Source organism: Patagioenas fasciata, chromosome 29 (genome assembly GCF_037038585.1).
Source record: "Patagioenas fasciata isolate bPatFas1 chromosome 29, bPatFas1.hap1, whole genome shotgun sequence".
Lineage (NCBI taxonomy): Eukaryota > Metazoa > Chordata > Aves > Columbiformes > Columbidae > Patagioenas > Patagioenas fasciata.
This window is the reverse complement of record NC_092548.1, coordinates 4,981,698-5,008,038: the sequence shown is the minus strand read 5'-3', so window position 1 is coordinate 5,008,038 and position 26,341 is coordinate 4,981,698. Positions and strand designations below refer to the sequence as shown.

The following is a 26,341-nucleotide window of genomic DNA, read 5'->3' as shown; positions in this document are numbered from 1 at the left end:
ACCCCATTGACTCCATTGACCCCATTGACCCCATTGCCCCCACTGACCCCATTGCCCCCATTGACCCCATTGCCCCCAACACCTCCATTGCCCCAATTGCCCCCATTGACTCCATTGCCCCCAACACCACCATTGCCCCCATTGCCCCCAACACCCCCATTGCCCCCATTGCCCCCATTGACTCCATTGACCCCACTGACCCCATTGCCCCCCATGGCCCCATTGCCCCCAACACCCCCATTGCCCCCATTGACCCCAACATCCCCATTGACCCCATTGCCCCCAACACCCCCATTGACCCCATTGCCCCCAACACCCCCATTGCCCCCATCGACCCCAACATCCCCATTGACCCCATTGCCCCCAACACCCCCATTGCCCCCATTGCCCCCAACACCCCCATTGCCCCCATTGCCCCCAACACCCCCATTGCCCCAATTGCCCACATTGACTCCATTGCCCCCAACACCCCCATTGCCCCCATTGCCCCCATTGACTCCATTGACCCCAACATCCCCATTGCCCCCCTTGACCCCACTGACCCCATTGCCCCCATTGACCCCATTGCCCCCAACACCCCCATTGACCCCATTGCCCCCCTTGACCCCAACACCCCCATTGCCCCCCTTGACCCCAACACCCCCATTGCCCCCAACACCCCCATTGCCCCCAACACCCCCCGTCCCCGTCCCACCTGGCGGCACTGCCCGTACAGGTCCAGCAGCACGTAGCATGGCGAGGGGGCCCCCCCGGCCGCCCCCTGGTCCACCCCATTGACAAAGAGGTGCAGCCGCCCCCCCCCGTCCAGCAGCAGCCCCAGACGCGTCCCCACGGGCACCCGCTCCAGGTCCGGCCCGAAGCCGTCCAGCACCTGCGAGGTGGGGACAGTGGGGACAATGGGGGGACAACGGGGACACCCCCCGGGGACAGCCCTGGGGTGAGGGGACACCCCCATGGGACACCATGGGGACAATGGGGACACCCCCCGGGGACAGCCCTGGAACAAGGGGACACCCCCAGGGGACATAATGGGACAATGGGGACACCATGGGGACAATGGGGACACCCCCCGGGGACAGCCCTGGAACAAGGGGACACCCCCAGGGGACACAATGGGACAATGGGGACACCATGGGGACAATGGGGACACCCCCTGGGGACACAATGGGACAATGGGGACACCATGGGGACAACGGGGACACCCCCTGGGGACAGCCCTGGAACAAGGGGACACCCCCAGGGGACATAATGGGACAATGGGGACACCATGGGGACAATGGGGACACCCCCATGGGACACAATGGGACAATGGGGACACCATGGGGACAATGGGGACACCCCCTGGGGACACAATGGGACAATGGGGACACCATGGGGATAATGGGGACACCCCCTGGGGACAGCCCTGGGGTGAGGGGACACCCCCCGGGGACACAATGGGACAATGGGGACACCATGGGGACAATGGGGACACCCCCATGGGACACAATGGGACAATGGGGACACCATGGGGACAATGGGGACACCCCCATGGGACACAATGGGACAATGGGGACACCATGGGGACAATGGGGACACCCCCTGGGGACAGCCCTGGGGTGAGGGGACACCCCCCGGGGACACAATGGGACAATGGGGACACCATGGGGACAATGGGGACACCCCCTGGGGACACAATGGGACAATGGGGACACCATGGGGACAACGGGGACACCCCCTGGGGACACAATGGGACAATGGGGACACCATGGGGACAATGGGGACACCCCCTGGGGACACAATGGGACAATGGGGACACCATGGGGACAATGGGGACACCCCCCGGGGACACAATGGGACAATGGGGACACCATGGGGACAATGGGGACACCCCCTGGGGACAGCCCTGGGGTGAGGGGACATCCCCCGGGGACACAATGGGACAATGGGGACACCATGGGGACAATGGGGACACCCCCTGGGGACACAATGGGACAATGGGGACACCATGGGGACAATGGGGACACCCCCATGGGACACAATGGGACAATGGGGACACCATGGGGACAATGGGGACACCCCCTGGGGACACAATGGGACAATGGGGACACCATGGGGACAATGGGGACACCCCCTGGGGACACAATGGGACAATGGGGACACCCCCATGGGACACAATGGGACAATGGGGACACCATGGGGACAATGGGGACACCCCCTGGGGACACAATGGGGACAATGGGGACACCCCCTGGGGACACAATGGGGACACCATGGGGATAAGAGGACACCCCATGGGACATAATGGGGACACAATGGGGACATAATGGGACATAATGGGGACAAGGGGACACCCTATGGGACATTATGGGGACACAATGGGGACATAATGGGACATAATGGGGACAAGGGGACACCCTATGGGACATTATGGGGACACAAAGGGGACTCAATGGGGACAATGGGGACACAGTGGGGACACAATGGGGACACAATGGGGACTCAATGGGGACTCAATGGGGACACAATGGGGACACAATGGGGACTCAATGGGGACAATGGGGACTCAATGGGGACACAATGGGGACAATGGGGACTCAATGCGGACACAATGGGGACACAATGGGGACTCAATGGGGACACAATGGGGACAATGGGGACTCAATGGGGACAATGGAGACACAATGGGGACTCAATGGGGACTCAATGGGGACAATGGGGACTCAATGGGGACTCAATGGGGACACAATGGGGACACAATGGGGACACAATGGGGACTCAATGGGGACTCAATGCGGACACAATGGGGACACAATGGGGACTCAATGGGGAGATAATGGGGACTCAATGGGGACACAATGGGGACAATGGGGACTCAATGGGGACAATGGGGACTCAATGGGGACAATGGAGACACAATGGGGACTCAATGGGGACAATGGGGACTCAATGGGGACTCAATGGGGACACAATGGGGACTCAATGGGGCCAATGGGGACTCAATGGGAACTCAATGGGGACTCAATGGGGACAATGGGGACACAATGGGGACACAATGGGGACACAATGGGGACTCAATGGGGACAATGCGGACACAATGGGGACAATGGGGACACAATGGGGACACAATGGGGACAATGGGGACTCAATGAGGACTCAATGGGGACAATGGGGACTCAATGGGGACTCAATGGGGACTCAATGGGGACAATGGGGACTCAATGGGGACACAATGGGGACTCAATGGGGACAATGGGGACTCAATGGGGAGATAATGGGGACTCAATGGGGACACAATGGGGACAATGGGGACTCAATGGGGAGATAATGGGGACTCAATGGGGACACAATGGGGACAATGGGGACTCAATGGGGACAATTGGGACTCAATGGGGACAATGGAGACACAATGGGGACTCAATGGGGACAACGGGGACTCAATGGGGACACAATGGGGACACAATGGGGACAATGGGGACTCAATGGGGACAACGGGGACAATGGGGACACAATGGGGACTCAATGGGGACTCAATGGGGACTCAATGGGGACAATGGGGACACAATGGGGACACAATGGGGACACAATGCGGACTCAATGAGGACTCAATGGGGACAATGGGGACTCAATGGGGACAATGGGGACTCAATGAGGACTCAATGGGGACAATGGGGACACAATGGGGACACAATGGGGACACAATGCGGACTCAATGGGGACTCAATGGGGACTCAATGGGGACAATGGAGACACAATGGGGACACAATGGGGACAATGGGGACTCAATGGGGACTCAATGGGGACACAATGGGGACAATGGGGACTCAATGGGGACTCAATGCGGACACAATGAGGACAATGGGGACTCAATGAGGACAATGGGGACTCAATGGGGACACAATGGGGACTCAATGGGGACTCAATGGGGACTCAATGCGGACACAATGGGGACTCAATGGGGAGATAATGGGGACAATGGGGACTCAATGGGGACAATTGGGACTCAATGGGGACAATGGAGACACAATGGGGACTCAATGGGGACAATGGGGACTCAATGGGGACACAATGGGGACAATGGGGACTCAATGGGGACAACGGGGACAATGGGGACACAATGGGGACTCAATGGGGACTCAATGGGGACACAATGGGGACAATGGGGACTCAATGGGGACAATGGAGACACAATGGGGACTCAATGGGGACTCAATGGGGACAATGGGGACACAATGGGGACAATGGGGACTCAATGGGGACAATGGGGACTCAATGGGGACTCAATGGGGACTCAATGCGGAAACAATGGGGACTCAATGGGGACTCAATGAGGACAATGGGGACTCAATAAGGACAATGGGGACTCAATGGGGACACAATGGGGACTCAATGAGGACAATGGGGACTCAATAAGGACAACGGGGACTCAATGGGGACTCAATGGGGACACAATGGGGACTCAATGGGGACTCAATGGGGACTCAATGGGGCCAATGGGGACACCATGGGGCCAATGGGGCCCATGGGGACAGTGGGTCCAGCCGTGTCCCCTCCCCCACCTTGGCCCCGTGCCGGAAGAGCCCCTGGCGGTGCAGCAGGAGGGGGGGGAGGGGCCGCAGGGCGGCGGCGCAGTGGGGGAGGGGCAGGCGCCCGGGGGGGGTGGCGGTGACGCCCAGGGCCAGCGAGGAGCTCCAGCGCGGGTCCAGCGAGTCCAGGCGCACCTGTGACGTCACCGTGATGTCATCAGGGCCCTCTGACGTCACCACCGCCCCTGGGGACACCGCGCCCCTCCCCCACCCCAGGATTGAGACCCTAATCCCCTCCCCCCCCCCCCGCCCCATGCGATTCAGGGGCGTCCAGGTGAAGCTGTGACATCATCGTGATGTCATCGGCATCCTGTGACGTCATCATAGCCTCCCGTGACCTCACCAAGAGCCAGCTCGCCCATTGGCCGCCCCCTATGGCATCACCAATGACATCACCAGGACCCAGGGCTGCCATTGGCCACCCCCATGACATCACCAATGACCTCACTGACCACCCCAAGATGCTGACCCACCATTGGCCACCCCCTATGACATCACTAATGACATCACCATGATCCACCTCTCCCATTGGCTACTCCCTATGACATCACCAATGACCTCACTGACCCCACCAAGACCCAACCATCCCATTGGCTGTCCCCTATGACATCACCAATGACCTCACCACGACCCAGGGCTCCCATTGGCCACCCCCTATGACATCACCAATGACCTCACCACGACCCAGGGCTCCCATTGGCCGCCCCCTATGACATCACCAATGACCTCACCACGACCCAGGGCTCCCATTGGCCGCCCCCTATGACATCACCAATGACCTCACCACGACCCAGGGCTCCCATTGGCCGCCCCCTACGACATCACCAATGACCTCACCACGACCCAGGGCTCCCATTGGCCGCCCCCTACGACATCACCAATGACCTCACCACGACCCAGGGCTCCCATTGGCCACCCCCTACGACACCACCAATGACCTCACCACGACCCAGGGCTCCCATTGGCCGCCCCCTACGACATCACCAATGACCTCACCACGACCCAGGGCTCCCATTGGCCACCCCCTACGACACCACCAATGACCTCACCACGACCCAGGGCTCCCATTGGCCACTCCCTATGACATCACCAATGACCTCACCACAACCCAGGGCTCCCATTGGCCACCCCCTACGACACCACCAATGACCCCACCTACACCCCCCTCCCCCATTCCCCACCCCATATCTGACACCACCCCCTCCTCCCCCCACCCCATGGCCCCTCCCCCCCATGACGTCACCCTGGCCCCTCCCCCCCCCCATGACGTCACCTGGAGGAGGCGCCCGGGGGGGAGGGGCTGCCCCAGCAGCACCAGCCCCTGGTTGTAGCTGGAGACGCGCGTGGCCGTGCGGTTCCCGTTGGACAGCAGGATGTTCTTGCCGTGGCACCCCGAAAATGTGGGGGGGCCCTGGGGGGACACGGGGGGGTCACCTGGGGGGTCCTGGGGGGGATTTGGGGGGAAAAACGGGGGTTTGGGGGGGGTTTTGGGGGGGTTTTATGGGGGTTTTGGGGACACAAATGGGGGTGGGGGAGGGGAAGGAAAGGGGGGTGGGTGACACCCCAAAAATGGGGGGGATATGGGGGGGATGGGGGGGACATGGGGGGGTAACCTGGGGGGTCCTGGGGGGGATTTGGGGTGAAAATGGGGGGTTTGGGGGTGTTTTTTGGGGGGTTTTATGTACCCAGTACACCCCAGTGCACCCAGTACATCCCAGTACACCCCAGTACATCCCAGTGCACCCAGTTTACCCCAGTGCACCCCAGTACATCCCAGTACATCCCAGTACACCCCAGTACACCCCAGTACACCCCGTACACCCCAGTACACCCCAGTACACCCCAGTGCACCCCAGTACACCCCAGTACACCCCAGTGCACCCCAGTACACCCCAGTACACCCCAGTGCACCCCAGTACACCCCAGTACACCCCAGTACACCCCAGTACACCCCAGTGCACCCCGTACATCCCAGTACACCCCAGTACACCCCAGTACACCCCAGTACACCCCAGTACACCCCGTACATCCCAGTACATCCCAGTACACCCCAGTACACCCCAGTGCACCCCAGTACACCCAGTACACCCAGTACACCCCAGTACACCCCGTACATCCCAGTACACCCCAGTACACCCCAGTACACCCCAGTGCACCCCAGTACACCCAGTACACCCCAGTGCACCCAGTTTACCCCAGTACACCCCAGTACATCCCAGTACACCCAGTACACCCCAGTGCACCCAGTACATCCCAGTGCACCCAGTACACCCCAGTACACCCCAGTACATCCCAGTACATCCCAGTACACCCAGTACACCCCAGTACACCCCAGTACACCCCGTACATCCCAGTACACCCCAGTACATCCCAGTACATCCCAGTACACCCCAGTGCACCCCAGTACATCCCAGTGCACCCAGTACATCCCAGTACACCCAGTACATCCCAGTACACCCCAGTGCACCCAGTACATCCCAGTACACCCCAGTACACCCCAGTGCACGCAGTACATCCCAGTACACCCCAGTGCACCCCAGTACATCCCAGTACACCCCAGTACACCCCAGTGCATCCCAGTGTACCCAGTATATCCCAGTATATCCCAGTATACCCAGTTTACCCCAGTACACCCAGTACACCCAGTACACCCAGTACACCCCAGTGCACCCCAGTGCACCCAGTTTACCCCGGCGATGGGGGCGGGGGGGCTGCAGGCGGTGGGGGAGGGGCAGGGGGAGGCGCAGGGGGAGGGGCCGGCGCTGGCCCCGCCCCCCGCCTGGCCCCGCCCCCCGCTGACGATGGTGACGGCGGTGACGCGGCCGTAGAGGTCCAGGGCCACCACCGCGTTCTGCAGGAAGTGACGTCAGCGAGAACAGGAAGTGAGGGCACAGAGTCCTGTGACGTCATAACCGACCACTTCCCACGGCAGGAAGTGAGGTCAGAGAAGCTCTGACGTCATAACCAACCCCTTCCCAAGACAGGAAGTGACCTCACATAGTCCTGTGACGTCATAACCAACCCATTCCCAAGACAGGAAGTGACCTCACGGAGCCCTGTGATGTCATAACCAACCCCTTCCCATTACAGGAAGTGAGGTCACGGAGCCCTGTGATGTCATAACCACCGCCTTCCCATTACAGGAAGTGAGGTCACATAGTCCTGTGATGTCATAACCAACCCATTCTCATTACAGGAAGTGAGGTCATGGAGTCATGTGACGTCATAACCAACCCCTTCCCATTACAGGAAGTGACCTCACAGAGCCCTGTGACGTCATATCCAACCCCTTCCCATTACAGGAAATGAGGTCACGGAGCCCTGTGATGTCATAACCAACCCCTTCCCATTACAGGAAGTGAGGTCACGGAGCCCTGTGATGTCATAACCACCCCCTTCCCATTACAGGAAGTGAGGTCACATAGTCCTGTGATGTCATAACCAACCCCTTCCCATTACAGGAAGTGAGGTCACGGAGCCCTGTGATGTCATAACCACCCCCTTCCCATTACAGGAAGTGAGGTCACGGAGCCCTGTGATGTCATAACCACCCCCTTCCCATTACAGGAAGTGAGGTCACATAGTCCTGTGATGTCATAACCAACCCCTTCCCATTACAGGAAGTGAGGTCACGGAGCCCTGTGATGTCATAACCACCCCCTTCCCATTACAGGAAGTGAGGTCACGGAGCCCTGTGATGTCATAACCACCCCCTTCCCATTACAGGAAGTGAGGTCACATAGTCCTGTGATGTCATAACCAACCCCTTCCCATTACAGGAAGTGAGGTCACGGAGCCCTGTGATGTCATAACCACCCCCTTCCCATGACAGGAAGTGAGGTCACATAGTCCTGTGATGTCATAACCAACCCATTCCCATTACAGGAAGTGAGGTCATGGAGTCCTGTGACGTCATAACCACCCCTTTCCCATTACAGGAAGTGAGGTCACGGAGCCCTGTGACGTCATAACCAATCCAGTGACGTCACTGGAGAAGGTTGTGATGTCACTGGGTGGGAAGTTGTGACGTCACTGGGGAAGCTGTGACATCATTGGTGGGAACTTGTGACATCACTGGGGGAAGTTGTGACGTCACTGGGGCGGGATGATGTCACTGGGGGGAAGCTGTGACATCATTGGTGGGAAGTTGTGACGTCACTGGGGGGAAAGCTGTGACGTCAGAGGTGGAAGTTGTGACGTCACTGGGGAGGGGTTGGGACATCACTGGGAGATGTTGTGATGTCACTGGAGGAAAGTTGTGACATCACTGGGGTGGGGTGACGTCACTGGGGGGAAGCTGTGACGTCACTGGGGGTGGGGAAGTTGTGACATCACCAGGGGAGGTTGTGACCTCAGGGATGGAAGCTGTGACATCACTGGGGGGAAGCTGTGATGTCACTCGGGTGGGGTGACGTCACTGGGGGGGGAAGTTGTGACATCATCACAGTGAGGTCACAGTGAGGTCACACCGAGGTCACCCTGAGGTCACACTAAGGTCACACTAAGGTCACACTGAGGTCACAGTGACATCACACTGACGTCACCCTGAGGTCACCCTGAGGTCACCCTGAGGTCACATGGGTCACAGTGAGGTCACGGGGAGGTCACAGGGAGGTCACACTGAGGTCACACTGGGGTCACACTGAGGTCACGGTGATGTCATGGTGAGGTCACAATGAGGTCACGGTGAGGTCACACTGAGGTCATGGTGGGGTCACAGTGACATCACACTGACGTCACACTGAGGTCACGCTGAGGTCACAGTGGGGTCACAGTGAGGTCACATTGGGGTCACGGGGAGGTCACGGGGAGGTCACGTTGGGGTCACGGTGGTGTCACGTTGGGGTCACGTTGGGGTCATGGTGGGGTCACGGTGGGGTCACGGGGAGGTCACACTGAGGTCACGGAGGGGTAACGGGGAGGTCACATTGGGGTCACGGGGAGGTCACACTGAGGTCACACTGAGGTCAGGGTGGGGTCACGGTGACATCACACTGAGGTCACGGTGGGGTCACGTTGGGGTCACGGTGAGGTCACATTGGGGTCACGGGGTCACGTTGGGGTCACGTTGGGGTCACGGGGGGTCACGTGGTCACGGCGTCACGTTGGGGTCACGTTGGGGTCACGGGGGGTCACGTTGGGGTCACGTTGGGGTCACGGTGGGGTCACGTTGGGGTCACAGGGGTCACGGTGGGGTCATGGTGGGGTCACGGTGGGGTCACATTGGGGTCATGTTGGGGTCATGGGGAGGTCACGTTGGGGTCACGGGGTCACGGGGAGGTCACGTTGGGGTCACGGTGAGGTCACATTGGGGTCACGTTGGGGTCACGGTAGGGTCACGGTGAGGTCACGGGGTCACAATGAGGTCACAGTGGGGTCACAGTGACATCACACTGAGGTCACGGTGGGGTCACGTTGGGGTCACGGGGAGGTCACGGTGGGGTCACGGGGAGGTCACATTGGGGTCACGGGGAGGTCACGTTGGGGTCACGTTGGGGTGACGTTGGGGTCACGGGAGGTCACGTTGGGGTCACGGGGACGTCACGGTGGGGTCACAGTGACATCACACTGAGGTCACGGTGGGTTCATGGGGAGGTCACGTTGGGGTCACGGTGAGGTCACATTGGTGTCACATTGGGGTCACGGTAGGGTCACGGGGGGGTCACGTTGGGGTCACGGGGGGGTCACGTTGGGGTCACGTTGGGGTCACGGGGGGGTCACGTTGGGGTCACGTTGGGGTCACGTTGGGGTCACGGGGGGTGACGTCGGGGTTACCTTGGCGACGGCGGTGGCCGCGGGTCCCAGGTCGTGCCCGTCCACCAGCACGTGGACCGAGTCGTCCAACCCCCGCAGCAGCCCCAGCCGGTTACCCACCTGCGGGCACCCACAGCCCTGAACACCCAAAAAACACCCAGAAACACCCAGAAACACCCAAAAACACCCAAAAAACACCCCAGAAACACCCAAAAACACCAAAAAACACCCCAGAAACACCCCAAAACACCCCCAAAACACCCAAAAAACACCCTGAAACAGCCAGAAGCACCCAAAAACCACCCTGGAACAGCCAAAAAACACCCAGAAACACCAAAAAACACCCCAGAAACACCCAAAAAACACCAAAAAACACCTAAAAAACACCCAGAAACAGTCAAAAAACACCCAGAAACACCCCAGAAACACCAAAAAACACCCCAGAAAGACCCAGAAACAGCCAAAAAACACCCAAAAACACCCCAGAAACACCAAAAAACACCAAAAACCACCCTGAAACACCCCAAAAACACCCTGAAACAGCCAAAAAACACCCCAAAAACACCCAAAAAACACCCTGAAACACCCAGAAGCACCCAAAAACCACCCTGGAACAGCCAAAAAACACCCAGAAACACCCAAAAAACACCCCAGAAACACCAAAAAACACCCAAAACCACCCAGAAACAGCCAAAAAACACCCAGAAACACCCCAGAAACACCAAAAAACCCCCAAAAAACACCCAGAAACAGCCAAAAACACCCCCAAAACCCCAAGTCCCCCAATGACCCCCCCATTGCCCCCATAACCCCCCCACTGCCCCCCAGGACCCCCCCATTCCCCCCATGATCCCCCCAAGGACCCACTGGGGACCCTCCCACTGCCCCCCAGGACCCCCCCATTGCCCCCCATGATGCCCCATAACCCCCCCATTGCCCCCCATGACCTCCCCCAGACCCCCCCTAAGCCTCCCCCATTCCCCCCCAAACCCCCCATGACCCCCCCATATCCCCCCATAACCCCCCCATTGCCCCCCAGGACCCCCCCATTGCCCCCCAGGACCCCCCCATTCCCCCCCATGATGCCCCATAACCCCCCCATTGCCCCCCAGGACCCCCCCATTGCCCCCCATGACCTCCCCCAGACCGCCCCTAAGCCTCCCCCATTCCCCCCCGGACCCCCCCAAACCCCTCATAACCCCCCCATAACCCCCCCATTGCCCCCCAGGACCCCCCCACTCCCCCCCATGATGCCCCCCATAACCCCCCCATTGCCCCCCAGGACCCCCCCATTTCCCCCCATGATGCCCCATAACCCTCCCATTGCCCCCCAGGACCCCCCCATTGTCCCCCAGGACCCCCCCACTCCCCCCCATGATGCCCCATAACCCTCCCATTGCCCCCCATGACCTCCCCCAGACCCCCCCTAAGCCTCCCCCATTCCCCCCCAGACCCCCTCAAACCCCCATAACTGCCCCATTGTCCCCCATAACCCCCCCATAACCCCCCCATAGCACCCCAGGACCCTCCCATTCCCCCCCATGATGCCCCACAACCCTCCCATTGCCCCCCATGACCTCCCCCAGACCCTGGGGGTCCTGGGGGGCAATGGGGGGGTTATGGGGGGCAATGGGAGGGTCATTGGATGACTTGCGGGGGTCATGGGGGGCAATGGGGGAGTTATGGGGCATCATGGGGGGGAATGGGGGGGTCCTGGGGGGCAATGGGGGGGTCCCCAGTGGGTCCTTGATGCCCCATAACCCCCCCATTGCCCCCCATAACCCCCCCATTGCCCCCCATGACCTCCCCCAGACCCCCCCTAAGCCTCCCCCATTCCCCCCCGGACCCCCCCAAACCCCTCATAACCCCCCCATAACCCCCCCATTCCCCCCCATTGCCCCCCATGATCCCCCCAAGGACCCACTGGGGACCCTCCCATTGCCCCCCATTGCCCCCCATGAACCCCCATGATGCCCCATAACCCTCCCATTGCCCCCCAGGACCCCCCCATTGCCCCCCAGGACCCCCCCATTCCCCCCCATGATGCCCCATACCCCCCCCATTGCCCCCCAGTACCCCCCCACTCCCCCCCATGATGCCCCATAACCCCCCCATTGCCCCCCATGACCTCCCCCAGACCCCCCCTAAGCCTCCCCCATGACCCCCCCATAACCCCCCATAACCCCCCCATATCCCCCCCAATAGCCCCCCCATGCCCCCCCCCTGCCCCCCCCATGCCCCCCCCGCCCCCCGTGACCCACTGCCAGCCGCTCCAGGTTGACGCCGTAGTTGTGCCGGGCGGGGGTCCCGTTGTGCCGGATCTCGGCCCCCGCCAGCACCCAGCTCGGGGGGGGGCTGGGCAGCTCCAGCAGCGTGGGGGGCAGCGCGGGGGGGCCCTGCCCGGGGGGCGGGGCCGTCAGCCCCACCCGCACAGACCCCGCCCACCGCTCGTCCAGAGCCTCGATCCGGACCTGGGGGGGGCGGGGATTAGAGGGGGGGGGGGCGGGGCCTTGCGTAGCCCTCCCCACCACGCCCCCCCGTCCCCCATTCTCAGGTTCTAATTGGGGTTAAAGGGGGAGGATGCAGGGGGCGGGGCTTATTCTGGGGGAGTGGTTTAGAAAGGGTGACTCCGCCCCCTTGGGTGACCCCGCCCCCTTGGTTGACCCCGCCCCCTTGGCTTGCCCCACCCCCTTCTCTTAAAGGGCCATCGCACCCCCACCATCCCTCCATCATTTCCCTATGGGGGTGTGGCCATTCCCCAGTCCCACCCCTCGAGTGGCTCCACCCCCTTGGCTGACCCCACCCCCTTGGCTGACCCCCCCCCCTTGGCTTGCCCCACCCCCTTCTCTTAAAGGGCCATTTCACCCCCCACCATCCTTCCCCGTTTCCCCTATAGGGCTGTGACCCCGCCCCCCTGGGTGACCCCGCCCCCGGGTGGGCGTGTCCCTCGGGGCCCTCCCATTTCTTAAAGGGCCATCACACCCCCCACCATCCCTTCCCATTTCCCCTATGGGCGTGTGACCCCGCCCCCATGGGTGACCCCGCCCCCAGGTGGGCGTGTCCCTCGGGGTCCCTCCCATTTCTTAAAGGGCCATCACTCCCCAACCATCCCTCCCCATCTCCCCTATAGGGGTGTGACCCCGCCCCCCCGGGTGACCCCGCCCCCCCCGGTGGGCGCGTCCCTCTGGGTCCCTCCCATTTCTTAAAGGGCCATTTCACCCCCACCATCCCTCCCTCATTTCCCTATGGGGGTGTGGCCATTCCCCAGCCCCACCCCTCGGGTGGTTCCACCCCCTTGGCTGACCCCACCCCCTTAGTTGACCCCACTCACTTCTCTCTCCCCTATAGGGCTGTGACCCCGCCCCCCTGGGTGACCCCGCCCCCGGGTGGGCGTGTCCCTCGGGGTCCTTCCCATTTCTTAAAGGGCCATCACTCCCCAACCATCCCTCCCCATCTCCCCTATAGGGGTGTGACCCCGCCCCCCCGGGTGACCCCGCCCCCGGGTGGGCGTGTCCCTCGGGGTCCTTCCCATTTCTTAAAGGGCCATCACTCCCCAACCATCCCTCCCCATTTCCCCTATAGGGCTGTGACCCCGCCCCCCTGGGTGACCCCGCCCCCGGGTGGGCGTGTCCCTCTGGGTCCCTCCCATTTCTTAAAGGGCCATCACTCCCCAACCATCCCTCCCCATCTCCCCTATAGGGCTGTGACCCCGCCCCCCCGGGTGACCCCGCCCCCCCGGTGGGCGTGTCCCCGTGTCCCCGCCCACCTCGAAGAGCTCTCCGGGCCGCAGGTGCGAGCGGCTGAACACCAGCCCGTGGTTGTACCCGGACACCCGCGCCGCCCCCAGCCCCTCGGCGCCCAGCGCCACGTTCTGCCCGCAGCGCCCGTGGAAGCGCTGGCACGGCCCGGGGGCTGCGAGAGAAGGGGCGGAGTCAGGGGGGCGGGGCTAAAAGGGAGGCGGGGCCAAGGGGGGGTGTGGTCAAGGGGGCGGGGAACCGGTGGGGGGCGTAAGATGGGGGTGGAGAGGAACCATGTGGGGTTATAGGGGTTGGGAGGCAAGGGGCGTGGCCACTGGGGGGGTGTGGCCAAGGGGGGCGTGGCCACCAGGGGTTGTGGCCAAGGGGGCCATGAGGGTGGGGGGGGGGAGGGGCAAGATGTATGTCCCCCCATATCCCCCTGTCCCCCCATCCCCCATGTTCCCACATCCCGATGTCCTCGCATCCCCATGTCCCCCTGTCCCCCCATGTCCCCCGTCCCTCTGTCCCCCTGTCCCCATGTCCCCATATCCCCCATGTCCCCATATCCCCCCATGTCCCTCTGTCCCCCTGTCCCCATGTCCCCATATCCCCCCATGTCCCCATATCCCCCCATGTCCCCATGTCCCCCTGTCCCCATGTCCCCATATCCCCCCATGTCCCCCTGTCCCCCCCATGTCCCCCCCATATCCCCTCCTGTCCCCCCATGTCCCCACATCCCCCATGTCCCCATATCCCCCCATGTCCCCATATCCCCCCCTGTCCCCCCATGTCCCCCCCATGTCCCCATATCCCCCCATGTCCCCATATCCCCCCATATCCCCATATCCCCTCTGTCCCCCCCTGTCCCCCTGTCCCCCCCATGTCCCCATATCCCCCATGTCCCCATATCCCCCATGTCCCCAAATCCCCCCATGTCCCCCCCATGTCCCCATATCCCCCCCTGTCCCCCCATGTCCCCATGTCCCCATATCCCCCATGTCCCCATATCCCCCCATGTCCCCATATCCCCCCATATCCCCATATCCCCCCTGTCCCCCCCTGTCCCCCTGTCCCCCCCATGTCCCCATATCCCCCCATGTCCCCATATCCCCCCCTGTCCCCCCCATGTCCCCATATCCCCCTGTCCCCCCCTGTCCCCCGTCCCCCCCGTCCCCGTGTCCCCGCCCGGTCCGTACCTGGCGAGGGGAGGGGACAGGGCTTCTCGGTGACGGTGGCGGGGGCCTGGCTGTTGTCGAGGGGGCCGGTGGCGCCGGTGAGGGACACCTGGACACACTGACCGTACAGATCGACCACCGCGTACACCTCTGCACAGGGACGGGACGGGACGGGGGGACAGGGGGACAGGGACAGGGACAGGGACAGGGGGATAATGGGGACAATGACAGGGACATGGGGACATGGGGATATAGGGACAGGGGGACATGGGGATATGGGGACATGGGACATGGGGACATGGGGACAGGGGGATATGGGGACAGGGGGACATGGGGACAGGGGGACAGAGGGACAGGGGGACATGGGGACATGGGGATATGGGGACAGGGGGACATGGGGACATGGGGACATGGGGACATGGGGATATGGGGACAGGGGGACAGGGGGATATGGGGACATGGGGACATGGGGACAGGGGGATATGGGGACATGGGGACAGGGGGATATGGGGACAAGGGGACATGGGGATATGGGGATATGGGGACATGGGGACAGAGGGACAGGGGGACAGGGGGACAGGGGGACATGGGGATATGGGGACATGGGGACATGGGGACAGGGGGACAAGGGGATATGGGGATATGGGGACAGGGGGACAGGGGGATATGGGACATGGGGACATGGGGACATGGGGACAGGGGGATATGGGGACATGGGGACATGGGGACAGGGGGACAGGGGGACAAGGGGACATGGGGATATGGGGACATGGGGACATGGGGACAGGGGGACAGGGGGACAAGGGGACATGGGGATATGGGGACATGGGGACAGGGGGACAGGGGGACAGGGGGATATGGGGACATGGGGACAGGGGGACATGGGGACATGGGGACAGAGGGACAGGGGGACAAGGGGACAGGGGACAGAGGGACAGGGGGACAGGGGGACATGGGGACGGGGGGACAAGGGGATATGGGGATATGGGGACAGAGGGACATGGGGACAGGGGGATATGGGGACAGAGGGACATGGGGACACAGGGACACACGGGGGGAACATGGGGACACCTCAGCAGGTCCCTTATGGTCCCCCGCTTCTCTTAAAGGGCCATCGCACCCCCTCCATCCCTCCCCATTTCCCCTATAGGGGCGGCACCATTCCCCAGCCCCGCCCCCTTGGATGACTCCGCCCCCTTGTCTGACTCCACCCCCTTATCTGACTCCGCCCCCGTGTTTGACCTCACGCCCTTAGCTGACTCCTCCCTCTGTGTGACTCCACCCCCCTTCTCTTAAAGGGCCATCGCACCCCCCACTCCCTACATCCCCTATGGGGCTGTGGCCAGTCCCAGCCCCTCCGGGTGACTCCTCCCCCTCCGGCTGACCCCGCCCCCTTCCCAACCCCCTCCCCATCTCTTAAAGGGCCATTGCACCCCCTCCATCCCTCCCCATTTCCCCTATGGGGATGTTACCATTCCCCAGCCCCACCCCCTTAGCTGACTCCACCCCCTTAGCTGACTCCGCCCCCTTATCTGACCCCACCCCCTTATCTGACTCCACCCCCTTAGCTGACTCCACCCCCTTAGCTGACCTCACCCCCTTAGCTGACTCCGCCCCCTTGGCTGACTCCGCCCCCTTAGCTGACTCCACCCCCTTAGCTGACTCCACCCCCTTAGCTGACTCCACCCCCTTAGCTGACCTCACCCCCTTAGCTGACTCCGCCCCCTTGGCTGACTCCGCCCCCTTATCTGACTCCACCCCCTTAGCTGACCTCACCCCCTTAGTTGACTCCACCCCCTTAGTTGACTCCACCCCCCTATCTGACTCCACCCCCTTGGTTGACGTCACCCCCTTCTCTTAAAGGGCCATCGCACCCCCCACTCCCTACATCCCCTATGGGGCTGTGGCCACTCCCATCCCCTCCAGGTGACTCCTCCCCCTCCGTCTGACCCCGCCCCCTTCCCCACGCCCTCCCCATCTCTTAAAGGGCCATTGCACCCCCTCCATCCCTCCCCATTTCCCCTATGGGGATGTTACCATTCCCCAGCCCCACCCCCTTAGCTGACTCCACCCCCTTATCTGACTCCGCCCCCTTATCTGACCCCACCCCCTTATCTGACTCCACCCCCTTAGCTGACTCCACCCCCTTAGCTGACCTCACCCCCTTAGCTGACTCCGCCCCCTTGGCTGACTCCACCCGCTTAGCTGACCTCACCCCCTTAGCTGACTCCGCCCCCTTATCTGACCCCACCCCCTTATCTGACTCCACCCCCTTAGCTGACTCCACCCCCTTAGCTGACTCCACCCCCTTAGCTGACCTCACCCCCTTAGCTGACTCCGCCCCCTTGGCTGACTCCGCCCCCTTAGCTGACCTCACCCCCTTAGCTGACTCCGCCCCCTTTGCTGACTCCGCCCCCTTAGCTGACTCCACCCCCTCAGCTGACTCCACCCCCTTAGCTGACCTCACCCCCTTAGCTGACTCCACCCCCTTAGCTGACTCCACCCCCTTAGCTGACCTTACCCCCTTAGCTGACCTCACCCCCATAGCTGACTCCGCCCCCTTAGCTGACCTCACCCCCTTAGCTGACTCCGCCCCCTTAGCTGACTCCACCCCCTTGGTTGACCTCACCCCCTTCTCTTAAAGGGCCATCCCACCCCCCACTCCCTACATCCCCTATGGGGCTGTGGCCACTCCCATCCCCTCCAGGTGACTCCTCCCCCTCCGGCTGACCCCGCCCCCTTCCCCACGCCCTCCCCATCTCTTAAAGGGCCATCCCACCCCCCACTCCCTACATCCCCTATGGTGCTGTGGCCACTCCCATCCCCTCCAGGTGACTCCTCCCCCTCCGTCTGACCCCGCCCCCTTCCCCACGCCCTCCCCATCTCTTAAAGGGCCATCCCACCCCCCACTCCCTACATCCCCTATGGGGCTGTGGCCACTCCCAGCCCCTCCAGGTGACTCCTCCCCCTCCGGCTGACCCCGCCCCCTTCCCCACGCCCTCCCCATCTCTTAAAGGGCCATCACACCCCCCACTCCCTACATCCCCTATGGTGCTGTGGCCACTCCCATCCCCTCCAGGTGACTCCTCCCCCTCCGGCTGACCCCGCCCCCTTCCCCACGCCCTCCCCTTCTCTTAAAGGGCCATCGCACCCCCCACTCCCTACATCCCCTATGGGGATGTGGCCACTCCCATCTCCTCCAGGTGACCCCTCCCCCTCCGTCTGACCCCGCCCCCTTCCCCACGCCCTCCCCATCTCTTAAAGGGCCATCCCACCCCCCCACTCCCTACATCCCCTATGGGGCTGTGGCCACTCCCATCCCCTCCAGGTGACTCCTCCCCCTCCGGCTGACCCCGCCCCCTTCCCCACGCCCTCCCCATCTCTTAAAGGGCCATCCCACCCCCCACTCCCTACATCCCCTATGGTGCTGTGGCCACTCCCATCCCCTCCAGGTGACTCCTCCCCCTCCGTCTGACCCCGCCCCCTTCCCCACGCCCTCCCCATCTCTTAAAGGGCCATCGCACCCCCCACTCCCTACATCCCCTATGGGGCTGTGGCCACTCCCATCCCCTCCAGGTGACTCCTCCCCCTCCGTCTGACCCCGCCCCCTTCCCCACGCCCTCCCCATCTCTTAAAGGGCCATCCCACCCCCCACTCCCTACATCCCCTATGGTGCTGTGGCCACTCCCATCCCCTCCAGGTGACTCCTCCCCCTCCGTCTGACCCCGCCCCCTTCCCCACGCCCTCCCCTTCTCTTAAAGGGCCATCCCACCCCCCACTCCCTACATCCCCTATGGTGCTGTGGCCACTCCCATCCCCTCCAGGTGACTCCTCCCACTCCGGCTGACCCCGCCCCCTTCCCCACGCCCTCCCCATCTCTTAAAGGGCCGGCGCCCCGTACCGGGGGGCAGCCCCGAGCAGGCCACGCCCTGGTCGCTGCCGTTGATGAAGTAGCGCAGGTCCCCGCGCGCCGTGCGCATCATCCCGATGCGCGACCCCGTGCCCAGCGCGTCCAGGTCGCAGCCGTAGTTGTTGCGCATGGTGTTGCCGTCCTGCATGATGGCCGTGCCGCTGCGGGGACGGCGGGGACGTTGGGGACAGCGGGGGCGTGGGGGCATCGGGGACAGCGCGGGGGATGGGGGGACACTGGGGGCGTGGGGACATTGGGGACAGCGCGGGGGATGGGGGGACATTGGGGGCGTGGGGACATTGGGGACAGTGAGGGGGATGTGGGGACATTGGGGACATGGGGACATTGGGGACAGTGCGGGGGATATGGGGACATTGGGATATTGGGGGACATGGGGACATTGGGGACATGGGGACATTGGGGGCATGGGGACATTGGGGACAGTGCGGGGGATGTGGGGACATTGGGGACATGGGGACATTGGGGACAGTGCGGGGGATGTGGGGATATGGGGACATGGGGACATTGGGGACAGTGCGGGGGATGTGGGGACATTGGGGACATTGGGGACATGGGGACATTGGGGACAGTGCGGGGGATGGGGGGACATTGGGGGCATGGGGACATTGGGGACAGTGCGGGGGATGTGGGGACATTGGGGGCATGGGGACATTGGGGACAGTGCGGGGGATGTGGGGACACTGGGGACATGGGGACATTGGGGACATGGGGACATTGGGGACAGTGCGGGGGATGTGGGGACATTGGGGACATGGGGACATTGGGGACAGTGCGGGGGATGTGGGGACATTGGGATATTGGGTATATGGGGACATTGGGGACAGTGCGGGGGATGTGGGGACATTGGGATATTGGGTATATGGGGACATTGGGGACAGTGCGGGGGATGTGGGGACATTGGGGACATGGGGACATTGGGGACAGTGCGGGGGATGTGGGGATATGGGGACATTGGGGACATGGGGACATTGGGGACAGTGCGGGGGATGTGGGGACATTGGGGGCGTGGGGACATTGGGGACAGTGCGGGGGATGTGGGGACATTGGGGACATGGGGACATTGGGGACAGTGCGGGGGATGTGGGGACATTGGGGGCATGGGGACATTGGGGACAGTGCAGGAGATGTGGGGACATTGGGGGCGTGGGGACATTGGGGACAGTGCGGGGGATGTGGGGACATTGGGGACATGGGGACATTGGGGACAGTGCGGGGGATGTGGGGACATTGGGGACATGGGGACATTGGGGACAGTGCAGGAGATGTGGGGACATTGGGGGCGTGGGGACATTGGGGACAGTGCGGGGGATGTGGGGATATTGGGGACATGGGGACATTGGGGACAGTGCAGGAGATGTGGGGACATTGGGGGCGTGGGGACATTGGGGACAGTGCGGGGGATGTGGGGATATTGGGGACATGGGGACATTGGGGACAGTGCGGGGGATGTGGGGACATTGGGGACATGGGGACATTGGGGACATTGGGGGCATGGGGACATTGGGGACAGTGCGGGGGATGTGGGGACATTGGGGACATGGGGACATTGGGGACAGTGCGGGGGATGTGGGGACATTGGGGACATGGGGACATTGGGGACATTGGGGGCATGGGGACATTGGGGACAGTGCGGGGGATGTGGGGACATTGGGGGCATGGGGACATTGGGGACAGTGCGGGGGATGTGGGGACATTGGGGACATGGGGACATTGGGGACAGTGCAGGGGATGTGGGGACATTGGGGGCATGGGGACATTGGGGACAGTGCGGGGGATGTGGGGACATTGGGGGCATGGGGACATTGGGGACAGTGCGGGGGATGTGGGGACATTGGGGACATGGGGACATTGGGGACAGTGCAGGAGATGTGGGGACATTGGGGGCGTGGGGACATTGGGGACAGTGCAGGGGATGTGGGGACATTGGGGACATGGGGACATTGGGGACAGTGCGGGGGATGTGGGGACATTGGGGACATGGGGACATTGGGGACAGTGCGGGGGATGTGGGGACATTGGGGACATGGGGACATTGGGGACATTGGGGACATGGGGACATTGGGGACAGTGCGGGGGATGTGGGGACACTGGGATATTGGGGGACATTGGGGACATTGAGGGGGATATGGGGACATGGGGACAGGGGGATATGGGGACAGGGGGACACGGGGACATGGGACAGGGGGACAGGGGGACAATGGGATACGGGGACAGGGGGATATGGGGACATGGGGATATGGGGACAGGGGGACATCAGGGGACATGGGCACATGAGGCCATCAGGGGACATGGGGACGTCAGGGGACACGGGGACGTCGCAGGGGACATGGGGACCGAGGTGACCCCCGGTGACCAAGGTGTCCCCAAGTGACCATGGTGGCCCCTTAGGGACAAAGGTGACCTCAGGTGACCCAGGTAACTGAGGTGTCCCCATGTGACCCCAGGTGACCTCAGGTGACTCGGGTGTCCCCAAGTGACTGAGGTGTCCCCAAGTGTCCCCAGGTGACCAAGGTGTCCCCAGGTGACCCAGGTGTCCCCAAGTGACCATGGTGGCCCCTTAGGGACAGAGGTGACCTCAGGTGTTCCCAGGTGACCCAGGTGTCCCCAAGTGACCATGGTGGCCCCTTAGGGACAGAGGTGACCTCAGGTGTCCCCAGGTGACCCAGGTGTCCCCAAGTGACCATGGTGGCCCCTTGGGGACAAAAGTGACCTCAGGTGTCCCCAGGTGACCCAGGTGTCCCCAAGTGACCATGGTGGCCCCTTGGGGACAAAGGTGACCTCAGGTGTCCCCAGGTGACCCCATGTGACCCCAAGTGACCATGGTGACCCCAGGTGACCAGGTGTCCCCAGGTGACCCCAGGTGACCTCAGGTGACCAAGGTGTCTCCAGGTGACCATGGTGGTCCCTTGGGGACAACGTTGACCTCAGGTGTCCCCAGGTGACCCATATGTCCCCAGATGACCCAGGTGTCCCCAAGTGACCATGGTGGCCCCTTGGGGACAAAAGTGACCTCAGGTGTCCCCAGGTGACCCCATGTGACCCCAAGTGACCATGGTGACCCCAGGTGACCCAGGTGTCCCCAAACGACCTCAGGTGACCCCAAGTGACCCAGGTGTCCCCAAGTGTCCCCAGGTGTCCCCCACCTGAGCATCCAGGTGTCGTAGTCGATGTCCGTCATGGTGTTGGGGAACTCCAGCTCCTCGGGCCGGATGGCGGTGACACCTGCGGGGACAGCGGGTGACATGGGGGCGGGGGGACAGGGGACACCAGGACGGGAGCGGGGTGTCCCCAAGTGTCCCCAGATGTCCCCTCACCCGCCTCGATGGAGCCCGACCAGCGATCCACCATCTTCTGGATGACGATCTCGAAGAGCTCGCCGTCCCGCAGCGCCCTGGGGACATTGGGGACGTTGGGGACGTTGGGGACACGGGGGGATGGGGTTGGGCTTGGGGGGGACATGGGGTGACACTTTGGGGTCCCCCAATGGGCTGGAGATGACAAGGGTGTCATTGGACTCATTGGAGAAGCTCGAGGGGTTGGGGACATCGGGGTGACAATGGGTCACCCCAGGTGACACTTGGTGACCCCAGGTGACATTTTGGGGGGGGTGTGACACTGGGTGTCCCCATTGTCCCCATGACCCATTGGCAGTGCCGACGGCGTCATCGACCTCATGGGCGCATCTCTATGGGCTTGGGGACATTGGGGTGACACTGGGTGACACTGGGTGACCCCAAGTGACACAGGGTGACCGCAGGTGACTCTGGGTGACCCCAGGTGACATTCTGGGGGGGGTGTCACACTGGGTGTCCCCATTGTCCCCATGACCCATTGGCAGTGCCAATGGCGTCATCAACCTCTCTATGGGCTTGGGGACATTGGGGTGACACTGGGTGACACTGGGTGACCCCAAGTGACACAGGGTGACCCCAGGTGACTCTGGGTGACCCCAGGTGACCCCAGGTGACATTTGGGGGGGGTGTGACACTGGGTGTCCCCATTGTCCCCATGACCCATTGGCAGTGCCGACGGCGCCATCGACCTCTCTATGGGCTTGGGGACATCGGGGAGACCCCGGGTGACCCTGGGGACATCGGTGGGGGACGAGGTGACACTGGGTGACTCTGGGTGACCCCAGGTGACATTTGGGGGGGGTGTCACACTGGGTGTCCCCATTGTCCCCATGACCCATTGGCGGTGCCGATGGCGTCATCGACCTCTCTATGGGCTTGGGGACATTGGGGTGACACTGGGTGACCCCAAGTGACACAGGGTGACCCCAGGTGACTCTGGGTGACCCCAGGTGACCCCAGGTGACATTTGGGGGGGGTGTGACACTGGGTATCCCCATTGTCCCCATGACCCATTGGCAGTGCCGATGGCGTCATTGACCTCATGGGCGCATCTCTATGGGCTTGGGGACATCGGGAAGACCCCGGGTGACCCTGGGGACATCGGTGGGGGGGGGAGGTGACACTGGGTGACCCCGGGCGTCCCCTGACCGGTTGGAGATGACGATGGCGTCGTTGAACTCGGAGCGGCAGTTCTGGCGCAGCGCGGTGCGGCCGCCGTTGGTGACGATGGCGTTGCTGCCGTGGCGCCGGTGGAACCGCAGGTCCCCCGGGGGACACGGGGACGTCCCCGACCCGCCCTGGCACGGGGGGGACCCGCTGGGGACGCTTTCGGGGGACCCCGGGGTGTCACCGTCGGCGTCGTCACCCGATAGGGACGTCACCTCTGCTTGGGGACCAAAGAAGGGGGGGAATAAAGGGGGGAAGGGTCGTAAGTGTCACCGAAGCCACCGCGATGTCACCGGTGGCCGCCAAGACACCCGTGGTGGCCACAAAGGCACCCGAGATGTCCCCAAAGACAGCGCAGAATGGCCCCAAAGACACCCCTGGTGGCCCCAAGTGACCCCAAAGCTCCCCCTGTGCCCTCCCTATGGCTCCCCCCCATGTCCCCAAGTGTCCCCAATGTCCCCAAAGCCACCCTCTGATGTCCCCATGTCCCCAAAGCCACCCTAGAATGTCCCCAAAGCCACCCCTGGTGGCCCCAAGTGACCCCAAAGCTCCCCCTGTGGCCTCCCTATGGCTCCCTGGTGATGTCCCCAATGTCCCCAAAGCCACCCTCTGATGTCCCCATGTCCCCAAAGCCACCCTAGAATGGCCCCAAAGCCACCCCTGGTGGTCCCAAGTGACCCCAAAGCTCCCCCTGTGCCCTCCCTATGGCTCCCTGGTGATGTCCCCAAGTGTCCCCAATGTCCCCAGACCCACCCTGTGATATCCCCATGTCCCCAAAGCCACCCCTGGTGGTCCCAAGTGACCCCAAAGCTCCCCCTGTGCCCTCCCTATGGCTCCCCCCCATGTCCCCAAGTGTCCCCAATGTCCCCAGACCCACCCTGTGCTATCCCCATGTCCCCAAAGCCACCCTAGAATGTCCCCAAAGCCACCCCTGGTGGCCCCAAGTGACCCCAAAGCTCCCCCTGTGCCCTCCCTATGGCTCCCTGGTGATGTCCCCAATGTCCCCAAAGCCACCCTCTGATGTCCCCATGTCCCCAAAGCCACCCTAGAATGGCCCCAAAGCCACCCCTGGTGGCCCCAAGTGACCCCAAAGCTCCCCCTGTGCCCTCCCTATGGCTCCCTGGTGATGTCCCCAATGTCCCCAAAGCCACCCTCTGATGTCCCCATGTCCCCAAAGCCACCCTAGAATGGCCCCAAAGCCACCCCTGGTGGCCCCAAGTGACCCCAAAGCTCCCCCTGTGCCCTCCCTATGGCTCCCTGGTGATGTCCCCAAGTGTCCCCAATGTCCCCAGACCCACCCTGTGCTATCCCCATGTCCCCAAAGCCACCCCTGGTGGCCCCAAGTGACCCCAAAGCTCCCCCTGTGCCCTCCCTATGGCTCCCTGGTGATGTCCCCAATGTCCCCAAAGCCACCCTCTGATGTCCCCATGTCCCCAAAGCCACCCTAGAATGGCCCCAAAGCCACCCCTGGTGGCCCCAAGTGACCCCAAAGCTCCCCCTGTGCCCTCCCTATGGCTCCCTGGTGATGTCCCCAAGTGTCCCCAATGTCCCCAGACCCACCCTGTGCTATCCCCATGTCCCCAAAGCCACCCCTGGTGGCCCCAAGTGACCCCAAAGCTCCCCCTGTGCCCTCCCTATGGCTCCCTGGTGATGTCCCCAATGTCCCCAAAGCCACCCTCTGATGTCCCCATGTCCCCAAAGCCACCCTAGAATGGCCCCAAAGCCACCCCTGGTGGCCCCAAGTGACCCCAAAGCTCCCCCTGTGCCCTCCCTATGGCTCCCTGGTGATGTCCCCAAGTGTCCCCAATGTCCCCAGACCCACCCTGTGCTATCCCCATGTCCCCAAAGCCACCCCTGGTGGCCCCAAGTGACCCCAAAGCTCCCCCTGTGCCCTCCCTATGGCTCCCTGGTGATGTCCCCAATGTCCCCAAAGCCACCCTCTGATGTCCCCATGTCCCCAAAGCCACCCTAGAATGGCCCCAAAGCCACCCCTGGTGGCCCCAAGTGACCCCAAAGCTCCCCCTGTGCCCTCCCTATGGCTCCCTGGTGATGTCCCCAAGTGTCCCCAATGTCCCCAGACCCACCCTGTGCTATCCCCATGTCCCCAAAGCCACCCCTGGTGGCCCCAAGTGACCCCAAAGCTCCCCCTGTGCCCTCCCTATGGCTCCCTGGTGATGTCCCCAATGTCCCCAAAGCCACCCTCTGATGTCCCCATGTCCCCAAAGCCACCCTAGAATGGCCCCAAAGCCACCCCTGGTGGCCCCAAGTGACCCCAAAGCTCCCCCTGTGCCCTCCCTATGGCTCCCTGGTGATGTCCCCAAGTGTCCCCAATGTCCCCAGACCCACCCTGTGATGTCCCCATGTCCCCAAAGCCACCCTAGAATGGCCCCAAAGCCACCCCTGGTGGCCCCAAGTGACCCCAAAGCTCCCCCTGTGCCCTCCCTATGGCTCCCTGGTGATGTCCCCAAGTGTCCCCAATGTCCCCAGACCCACCCTGTGATGTCCCCATGTCCCCAAAGCCACCCTAGAATGGCCCCAAAGCCACCCCTGGTGGCCCCAAGTGACCCCAAAGCTCCCCCTGTGCCCTCCCTATGGCTCCCTGGTGATGTCCCCAATGTCCCCAAAGCCACCCTCTGATGTCCCCATGTCCCCAAAGCCA

The 26,341-nt window shown here is 62.8% G+C and overlaps 1 protein-coding gene across 2 annotated transcripts in view; it reads right to left on the bottom strand.

The window, feature by feature from the left end:
- NEURL4 (neuralized E3 ubiquitin protein ligase 4) overlaps window positions 1–26,341 on the bottom strand; it is a 79,030-nt gene that overhangs the window by 7,846 nt on the left and 44,843 nt on the right. The window contains exons 12-23 of one of the 2 annotated variants that reach the window (XM_071800140.1): window positions 23,665–23,899; window positions 22,477–22,553; window positions 22,306–22,384; window positions 19,133–19,302; window positions 15,253–15,381; window positions 14,086–14,231; window positions 12,581–12,790; window positions 10,341–10,439; window positions 7,255–7,416; window positions 5,839–5,976; window positions 4,539–4,700; window positions 695–871 (exon numbers count right to left, since the gene is read on the bottom strand). In XM_071800140.1, coding sequence (XP_071656241.1) covers window positions 695–871; window positions 4,539–4,700; window positions 5,839–5,976; window positions 7,255–7,416; window positions 10,341–10,439; window positions 12,581–12,790; window positions 14,086–14,231; window positions 15,253–15,381; window positions 19,133–19,302; window positions 22,306–22,384; window positions 22,477–22,553; window positions 23,665–23,899 — 1,784 coding nt within the window. The remainder of the gene's footprint in view (window positions 1–694; window positions 872–4,538; window positions 4,701–5,838; window positions 5,977–7,254; window positions 7,417–10,340; window positions 10,440–12,580; window positions 12,791–14,085; window positions 14,232–15,252; window positions 15,382–19,132; window positions 19,303–22,305; window positions 22,385–22,476; window positions 22,554–23,664; window positions 23,900–26,341) is intronic. The other variant, XM_071800141.1, reaches the window with a different exon arrangement.